Source organism: Octopus bimaculoides, chromosome 9, assembly GCF_001194135.2.
Source record: "Octopus bimaculoides isolate UCB-OBI-ISO-001 chromosome 9, ASM119413v2, whole genome shotgun sequence".
NCBI lineage: Eukaryota > Metazoa > Mollusca > Cephalopoda > Octopoda > Octopodidae > Octopus > Octopus bimaculoides.
Genome location: NC_068989.1, coordinates 85,742,113 through 85,752,332, shown reverse-complemented (window position 1 = coordinate 85,752,332; position 10,220 = coordinate 85,742,113). Strand labels below are relative to the sequence as shown.

Sequence of the window (10,220 nt, the reverse complement as noted above, 5' to 3'; positions counted from 1 at the left end):
TCTGTCTACCAAATCCACTCACAAGGCTTTGGTCAACCTGAGGTGATAGTAGAAGACACCTGCTCAAGGTGTTGTACACTCTGACTAAACCAGAGACCACAAGATTAGGAAGCAAGCTTCCTAACCACACAACCCCCACCTGCACCTTATGGGCAAATAACAATGGCAGAGTAATTGAATTGAATGCAATTTAGCTCAATTTGGACTCCTGCTGTTTGAACTTATTTACCAGGAATCTCAATTTAACTCTATTTATTTTTGCAACTTTTTTTCTTTTTCTAAACCAATTCTATTTTCTTTGTAGACTTTTTTCTTCCATATCGATTTATTGATCCAATTGTCATCATCCCTCACTCCCTTTTCTTTCATCTGTTACATTAAACTCTTTCTTACAATCCCATTCTATTCTGAATTAAACTCATCCATCACATGAACTGTTTTTCTTATCTTAGGAGTACCCCTGTAGTTATCTCCCCTCTCTGTCAATTATAGAAGTTACAAACCTCGCCGTCCTCTTAATTACCAGAGATCCCAAGGGAACTTTTATTGAAATTACAAATGTAGAAAAACGACGTCGGTTAAATTAAAACCAACTATTCTTCTTCATCTATTCACACCTCTGTCTCTTTTCATGTTAGTTCTGTGAGTATTTCATTGTTATATTTAATCTTGTTGACAAACATTTGTTCTCTTTACACTAAATTCGGGTTTCCTTGCTTTTGGATTGTTTGCTTTATTTACGGCATCTTTTGTCTTCCAAAGCGATAAAATCGATCGATGAAATAATTTTCCAGTTTTATTACTTGAAGGTGTCACATTATATATGTATATATTAGGTGTGTGTGACCAACACTCACAAAAACCCGGCGAGTATCACTGAACATTAGACGACTAAATATAATGAATTAATAATGATAAAGACCACCTTTCTTGTGAACTGAATATTTGCGTTTTTAATCCTAAGAATATCTCCTGGATCTTTTTCGTTTTCTTCCAACCATAGATCTTAATCTGAAAATTTTCAAGAAATTCATTAAATAGATTGTCTAAATGATGACTAATATTATGTGGTCAATATACAGTTTAAGCCCCGATCACGAAAACAATACAAGAACCAGCCTACTAGCTGTAAAAAATGTGTAGAAAACGAATATGGAAACATATATTTGAAAATATATGTTTTGTGACTGGTATGGTTTTTATTCCAACCTAGAGAAAGTGGGTAAAAAACACCTTTCTGCTATTTTCACAACAAATGTAGCAAACATCTCCACAGTGACATGCTAAAATGTCTCTCTCTGTCGTTCTAACATCTATTTTCCAAAAAGGAAGCACCAACATGCTGGAAAAAGCAGCTAAATCACAACGTCTTTAAAAGAAAAAAAAATCGACGATGATCATTCACGGGTGAAGTCCGACGTGTCGCTTAATAACAAGCATATAATTTATCATGGTATAACAATATGTAATTCACGAAAGCGGGTCAGTTGCTTGCTTGACCACCATAAATGAAGAAAAGATATATATAAGATAACGTTATCTTATCACTACGTATCGAAAGAAAAACAGATGGGATGGTCACAACTCGGGTGTCTTTCAGTATAGGTCTCCCGTATGAGTGCTATAAGAACAATAAGCATATAAACAAATACACACCATTGATACATCGGAACAGTTGTAAATTATACAGTAACTTTTTAAATTTTTCATCTTTGTTTGATCTGATCGAGAGCAATGCAATACAATGCATTCCTTGCCGGTCACCCAGCTATAGCTATGTACACACCCACACAGTAACGTAGCAAGGAGGGGGCTGGTCCGCCCCAGGCGATGCACTCATGGGAGCGGCACTTTTTGGGTTGTTGTATAAGCCTGTATGGAAGGAGGGCAAACTCAAGGCCTGCCCCGACGACACGTGCCCTAGCTACACCACTGCACCCATATATATCTCTAAACACGAGCCAACGAGAACCTCTTTGTGGTAGCTCATCTTGCCAAATATCTCAAATCAGACAGAACTACCTTATAAAAAAAGTGGGGGTGGGATTTCGGATTCATTGTCCAATAGTCTGAGATAAACTATATTTGATGGTTACAGTGAGAATACTTTTGAATATAGATCTGCTCAACCAAGGCTAACTAAACAATGACAACATACGTAAGTTGTATAGGAATACACTGCACATTATTTAATATCTTTCTCTTTTTTTTAATACGATAAGGTGTGATTTAAGGGATTTTTTGCTGCTATTTCTAGCAGTTGAGTGACCATGCAGAGGCTCTCTTGTCTCTTAATCTTTTTTACTATTGTGAGACAGTGATGGTGTAGTGTTAATATAAGAGATACCAGTCATATTCGGAGGATTTTGTCAATATGATATCTATCATTGTCTATTTCATTTCAAGATGTTTTAAAATATTTTTTAGGGGTTCTAAGGTGCCACTTTACTTTGTACTTGGTTCTGTTGCCAAAATTAGCTTGATAACAAATTTATTATCCGTTTTGTAATAGTTTATTGTCAACAGTTTTACGATGATGACTTTATTTTGTTTGTCTTCTTTTGTAGGAATTAAGAATGGACATTGAATCACAGATTGAAGAGGTATCGAAGTACAATGTTGTCTTTCTTTGAGTGAGTTTTAAATGAGAATGTTATAATGCCAACTCTTAGTGTGTACTGTACACTCAATGAATATATGTGTGATTCTAAGTGACTCATACTCTGAGTGACTCACATTCTGAGTTTACTTCATGGAAAGCATCTAAGTGGTAACTGAACAAGTGTAAAAGTTAAAGAAACATCCTCAAAATATTTTATTGTCCAAATCCACAGTTATTCAGATTTTCAGTAATTTTGCTGGCTTTGCTGAATTCCATAACTGGTCACCCTCCATAGGGAAATGTGTGATACAATATCATCACCAAATAAGGACTTTTCAGTTCATCAACAGAATCATAATACAGAAAGATTATTTCATTGTGAAATATGTGATAAAATATTCTCTCTGAAAAGGTCTTACCTCCATCACAAACACAGCCATTCGAAAGAAAAGACATTCTCTTGTGAAATTTGTGATAAAACATTTGTCTGGAAGAGCCAGTTGTCCTACCACATACGTGCTCATACAGGGGAGAAGCCTTACACTTGTGAAATTTGTGATAAAGCCTTTGCTCGCAAGAGCAAATTGGCCATTCATGAGCGTATTCACACTGGTGAGAAACCTTATCATTGTGAAATTTGTAATAAAACTTTCTCTGAAAATAGTTCATTAAATTCTCACCAACATGTTCACACAGGGGAGAAGCCATACCATTGTGAAATTTGTGGGAAAAGATTCTTTCGAAACGGTCACTTATCTATTCATGTGCGGACACACACTGGAGAGAGGCCATACAGTTGTGATATTTGTGCTAAATCATTCTCTAGAAAAAGTGGCTTGTCTGCCCACAAATTAACTCACAGTGGGGAGAAACCCTACCATTGTGAAACATGTGGGAAAGTATTTGCCAACAATTACAATTTGATGAGGCACAAACTGACCCATACTGGAATAAAGCCACACCGATGTGAGATTTGTGGGAAAGAATTCTATAGAAACAATCATTTATCTATTCATGTACGCATTCACACTGGAGAAAAACCATATGTATGTGAAATCTGTGGTAGAGCATTCTCAGACAAAAGTGGGTTTCGTGGTCACAAATTTACTCATGTTGCTGAGAAACCTTTCCCCTGTACAATATGTGGCAAATCGTTTTCACAAAACCGTCTGCTACTTTCCCACATGCTAATTCACACTGGTGAGAAGCCATTCCGTTGTGATATTTGTGATAAGGCATTTTCTCGTAAAAAGACTTTATCTAACCATAGACGTATTCATACAGAAGAGAAATCCTACAGTTGTGAAATTTGTGGACAGAAATTCTTCCTCTATGATGGCCTTTGTCATCATAAAAAAACACATACTGATTGGAATCAGGTAGAATGTGGATTTTGAGGTAAGTTGCTTTAACGTAGGAAAGATTTAAGATTGGTTCCAATCTTTGCTGTGTATTTGAGAACTGAGATGTAATTTCAAGAACACTGACCCCTATCAACTTAATAAGGAATGGTTCAGTGCCAAGATAACATCACATGAGAAATAATGGTAAAGAAGAAAGAAAAAAAAGTAGTGGAAAACATTCAAATGTTAAAACACACTGTACCTTCTTTCGTAAACACAGGAAAGAAAAATATAACATCTAAATATATTTGATTTCTGAAAGATAATGCTGCCATAGAGAAAATGATTACAGAATCCTCCTAATCAGTGGAGAGAAGAAAGTCTGTTTGGTTGACAAATTTAATATTTTCCAACAGAAAACAGTTGATAACATATTATGAAAATGAAAATTATCAGAAAGACTAGATAACTTTACAAACAGGCTGATAAAACTCTAGCAGCTGCCACGGGGAGAAGCCTCTGTGCAGTTGTTTGCTTAATCTTTTAGAAATAGCAACGCAAATCTCTTTCAACTCACACTGTCCTTATAAAAGAAGGGATTAATGTGGTCCTAGACTACAGTCTGACCATGGAAGGAACATTCTTCAACTAAAGTCATCTTGATCAGAGGTAGTCTGAGGTTAAACAACCAACAACCACACATACATGCATACATATATATATAAATGTATATACCATGAGCTAGTGAAAAAAAAATCTCTGGTCACTTGACCAGCTAGAAATAACAATTAAATCACACCTTGCCATCTTAATAAAAGGAGGACTCATTAGATTGCTGTTGTCCTAGATACATTATGTCTGAAAAAATATACAGGATATTGATCGCAGTTGATATGCTTTTGAACTGGGCCTGCCTACCACCACCAGTCAGGAAAGTGATCTGTAAATCATGTAACTAAAAAGATCCAGTGATAGTAGATTTGTTGATGTTATGCAAAGCATTCTTGAGTAATGCTTAAAATGTATTTTAATGACCATACATAACTGTATACATGTATATAAATACATACCGCGTGTGTATATGTCTGTGTATGTCTTCACTGAACCATAAGACACCTGCATTTTTGCATTATACTTCACTAGCTATGTATACTGATCTCAGTATACATAGCTGGGCTAATGGTGTGCTTACATCCATATTATCTAAAAGGAGAATTTCTTCTTATAACAACTGGTACAGCATATTACCTTTCCATATCCATATGTACATGAACGTGTTAAATATGACTGATATGACTATACATATCTATATTTCATTCAACACAGCTTAGTTTGCCTCTGATTAATATATATTTGTTATGTACCTCTAGCCAGCAGGTCTGATGAGTCACTGATATTGTTAAGTGCGTAATAATAATAATGATAATGAAATTATTGTGTATAGTGCTCAGGTGCACTACAACTCATCAAAGGTGCAGGTATAGTACACAGAATTATGTACAAAAGTCAGGAAAGTGAACAGTACGAGTCATGATATACATGTGTGCATGCATATGGTGGTGTGAAACCAATGGTAACTGTCTGATTGGCCATAACCAATGGCTACATCAAATATATATATATATGTATAAATGTATACATATGCATTTGTTTTTTCTATAGTTTCAGCTTACAGCTGCGGCCATGCTGATGCACCATTTGATTGATATATTACTCAATATATATTACATGATACATTACACAGTACCTGTTGCTGTTGTACATTACATAACATACCATCATGATATTACATCTTTTTCCTAGATGGTATGGTCTGGATGAATCTCATTATTGTCTTGTCAGTCATTGCAGCCTTTCGCACAATATTAAAAAAATCTGGTTAACTTTGTTGCTGTGAACTCATACAGTGTATACTGTATTTTATGCCAATGGCCCTATGGAGGTTGTCTGTGTCAAGACATTATTCTTTGTCAAAGTTACTATCCTCTTAAACAGGTTTGCTCTGCAGTACAAAAGCTCTCATTGGCCGAGTATAAAAAGTTGTTTCCCCTTATTTAGGCATGATGTCATTTACGATGGTTGACAAGTGTTACACATGAAACTTGGGGCTCCTGAGTAACTTCTAGGGTGTTTTTCAGCTTCAACAAAAAAGGAAAAAAAAAGCTTCTTGTTTCAACACAATTTTGAAGGAAGGGGACAAGTTGATTATATCAACCCCAGTACTTCACTGGTACTTTGTTTTATTGATTCTGAAAGGATGAAAAGCAATATTAACCCCTGTGTGAAGAAATACTATAAAGCACTTTTTTCTCCTGTTCTTATGATTCTACTATCCTAATATAGATATCAAATGTATTAACAGGTCCAAGTGTGGTTGTGTGGTTAAAAAGATTGCTTCCCCACCATATGGTCTTAAGTTCAATTCCATTGCGTAGCACCTTGGGCAAGTGTCTTCTAATATAGCCTCATGCCAACCTAAGCCGTGTGCGTGGATCTAGCAGCTGGAAACTGAAAGAAGCTTGTAGTGTATATGTGTTTGTTTGCGTGTAACCTTCTCTAAACATCATGTGATGGTTGTGCAATGTTGTTCCTTCCGAGTCTTCTGTAGAAAACGTGTCTAACCATAGGAAAATATTACTTTGTTAGGGTTGACAAGAGCATCCAGCTATACAAAATCTGCCTCAACAAATTTTATCTGACCCATGCAAGCAGGGAAAAGTGGATGGTAAATGATGATGTATTGAGCTCCCGTTTTCTTCTCATTTGTAAAGCTTACTGTACTTGTGGCTTATACACACATATTGAACCATCAAGGAAATAGCAGCCAAATCACTCTAAAACCACATCAGACTGTCTTAAAACACAAATGTTGGATAATCTAGCCCATTGTACATCACTGCTGAAAAGAAAGGGGATAAAAATGTAATATGTCTTAAATTCTTCTGTTGAGTCACCTTGTATTAAACCACAATATGCATATACACTTTTCATCCTGGCATGTGTTGAATGGGTCGTCAAAATCAGAATCAGTTCTTATGTGAGTTTCTCTCCTCCAAGGAGCATGGTGCACTCTCTGTATGTGTATGTGGAGAGAGAGAGAAGCCAGCTGTGCCACATATAGGTACAGGCATGGCTGTGTGGTAAGAGGTTTGTTTCCCAACCACACAATTCCAGGTTCATGACATCTTGGGGTTAGTATCTTCTACTATAGTTCTGGGCTAATGAAAGCCTTGAGATGGATTTGGTAGACAGAACCTGAAAGAAGCTTGTTTTGTGTGTGTGTGTGTGTGTGTGTATATATATATATATATATATATATATATACACACATATGTGCGGTTGTTCTACTGTCTCCTTGCCTTGAATTCACATGATAATTATAAACAAGTGTCACCATTATACAAGTGGTGTCCATTTCCAACTGCCTATAAAAACATGTCTGCTCATGGAGAAATATTTTACTTGGAATAAAAGTGACGGTTGGCAACAGGAAGAGTATTCAGCTGTGGAAAAAACCACCTCAACAAACTTTGCCTGACCCATGCGAGTATTGGAAAGTAAACATTTAAATTACAGGTCATTTTTGAAGTTTCACCTTGCTTGTTTATATATGTTTAAAAATTGTATCTGGGGATGGTGGATTTATGCTATGATGTAATCTATGAATGCATCAATAAAATGCTACCGAAACAGCTGTAGTAAATTTTAAACCCCATTTGTGTTTAAAAGAGTGAGTGGGAGAGAGAGAAAGACGTTAACTGCAAGTAAAGTATTTATAAAACAACTACTAAAACATAAAAACAACATTTGAAAATAAACAATGAAATAATTTAGCAAGTCATTCCCCACAGCAAACTTAGCTTTTACTGAAAATACCTCTAAGACAATGTTTTATAAACATCACCTCTGTCATTGTATATCAATCACATACTACCATTGACAGTCTTGTATCAAAGGTGTTTTGGGAGATTCTTCTGAAAAACGCTTCTACAGAATGGTTTTGAGTTTTTTGATTGAGTTTTTTCCGGTTTTTTACTAATTAATTTTTTTTTTTACTTTTTTCTTGTGGATTTGGAGAGAGAGAGAGGTTACATGTCTTTTTTTTCTCTTTCTCTCTCTCTCTGTCCAACACACGCACAAATACACATGTTTTAGCGGAATGGAGGGGATAAAGTTTTTGGCATTTCGTTAAATTGAAATTAAAATTTTAAATTAAGAATGCTAGTAATTAAAATAAATTTTAAATTAAGAATGCTAGTAATTAAAATAAATTTTAAAAAATCATATACAGTAAAGCATAAAAATCATAAATAGAAATCCTGCAGAATTAGAGCGGTAAGAGGCGAGGGTGGAATGGAGTGGAGCATAGGTGTGAGTCTTGCACACACAAAAAAAATCAAACAACTGTTTTCCTCAACATAATAATAATAATAATAATAATAATAATAATAATGTTGATTTGTAACAGAGGCACAAGATTCGAAATTAAGAGTTCAGAGTATAGCTGATTTAATCAACCTTGTACATGATGGCACTTATGCTATCAACCTCAGCAGAATTTAAACTCAGAATGTAAAGGGATGCAGCTAAATACCACAAGGCAGTTCATCCGATGCTCTACCGATTCTGCCAATCCAGTGATTTCTACCATAGGCACAGGCCTCGATAATAACGAATGATTTATTGGAGGGGAGCAAGGTGTAGCTGATCAAACTGACACACACTCTGGTGCTCTAACAAGCCAGCCATTTGCTGCTTTCATAATAATAATAATAATAATAATAATAATAATAATGTTTGTAAGAGGGAACAGTCAATAAAATTGACCCCAGTACTTGACTGGTGCCTTATTTTACCAACCGTGAAAGAATGAAAAGCAGAGTTGAGCATAGTGGGATTTGAACTCAGAATGTAAAGAGACAGAGGAAATTACCGTAAGGCATTTTTCTTATGATGCTACAATGGTTCTGCTAACCTACCACTGTTGTAGCAGCAGCAGTAGTTGTAGAGCCTGAGGGAAAATGGTGGTATTCTGCACTGGCCAATTTCATATTTGGAAAATTCACGAGTCTGGGGTAAGTTTGTGGAGAAGGAGCAAAAAGGGTAGGAATGTGACATTTTGGGGACTGATACTTCATCTGAGAAAAAAGGGATTTCGAAACAATTTGGTTTATCTGAGATAGAGGGTCAGGCTCCAAAATGTCAAATGTCCACTTTCCCTGTGATATATAAACTTATATAGACTCTTGAATTTCACTGTATAATAATTCTTTTAATTTTAGGTAGAGGGCCTGAAATTTTGGGATAGGGGCCTAGTCGATTATATCGACCCCAGGGCTCAACTGGTACTTATTTTATCAAGCTTGAAAGGGTGAAAGGCAAAGTGGACCTCAGTGGAATTTGAACTCAGAATGTAAAGAGCTGGAAAAAATGCCACTAAGTATTTTGTCTGGCGTGCTAATGATTCTGCCAGCTCACTGCCATTATAATAATGTTAATGAATAATGATAATACTAGAATACACACACACATACACGCAAACATTTTTGGAGCAAGTTATCTGTCTGGTGAAATGACAGCTGATATTCCAGTGGTCCAGTAGCCAGTATCGTAAAGTTGCTCCTTCATCTCACTGTCATCAACTGCATACTTCAGTTGTATAGCCAAGTCCCTGCAACAAATACAACAGCAATGTTATAACAATAATAGATGCTTCAAATTTCGGCACAAAGCCAACAGTTGTGTGGGGGGGGGGGGGGAGGTTAGTAATTAAAAAGCGTTCAGTCGACATTGAAAAGCGGTTGGCATTTGGAAGGACATCCAGCTCTAAAAATCATGCCAAAACTATCCTCTCCTGTGCTAGTACCATGTAAAATGCACGGAGTCCACTCTGCAGAGTGGTTGGTGTTAGGAAGTGCAGCCAGTCATAAAAACTCTGCCAAAACAGTAGCATAGGGTCGTTTTTCTACCTGGCCAGCTCCTGTGACCATCCTACCCATACATGCATGGAAGATGGGCGTTAAACAATGATGATGATGATGATGATGATTTTATCAAACCCTTGATGGAAAAGCCATCACTAAGCATTTTGACCAGTCGTCATCCTCATCATCATTTAATGTCCACTTTCCATGCTGGCATGGGTTGGACAGTGTGACTGAGGACTGGCAAACCAGGAAGCTGCACTGGGTTCCAATCTGATCTGGCAAGGTTTCTACAACTGGATGCCCTTCCCAATGCCAACCACTCCGAGAGTGTAGTGGGTACTTTTTATG

The 10,220-nt window shown here is 36.4% G+C and overlaps 2 protein-coding genes across 3 annotated transcripts in view; one reads left to right on the top strand and one right to left on the bottom strand.

Moving 5' to 3' along the window:
• The first annotated feature begins 480 nt into the window (after nt 1-480).
• Nucleotides 481-7,732, top strand: LOC106869586 (zinc finger protein 239). Of its 2 annotated transcripts, none has more exons than XM_014915393.2 (2): nt 481-642; nt 2,568-7,732. In XM_014915393.2, the coding sequence occupies exon 2, from the start codon at nt 2,902-2,904 to the stop codon at nt 3,997-3,999; it is 1,098 nt and encodes a 365-aa protein (XP_014770879.1). In that variant the 5' UTR covers nt 481-642; nt 2,568-2,901; the 3' UTR covers nt 4,000-7,732. The 2 variants fall into 2 exon arrangements, with proteins under 2 accessions (XP_014770879.1, XP_014770886.1); XM_014915400.2 differs by lacking the exon at nt 481-642 and adding an exon at nt 1,868-2,158.
• A 59-nt stretch (nt 7,733-7,791) lies between these two features.
• LOC106869580 (protein arginine N-methyltransferase 6) overlaps nt 7,792-10,220 on the bottom strand; it is a 7,153-nt gene continuing 4,724 nt past the window's right edge. The window contains exon 6 of the mRNA XM_014915381.2: nt 7,792-9,616. Within this exon, the coding sequence (XP_014770867.1) occupies nt 9,502-9,616 (115 nt within the window). The 3' untranslated portion in view covers nt 7,792-9,501. The remainder of the gene's footprint in view (nt 9,617-10,220) is intronic.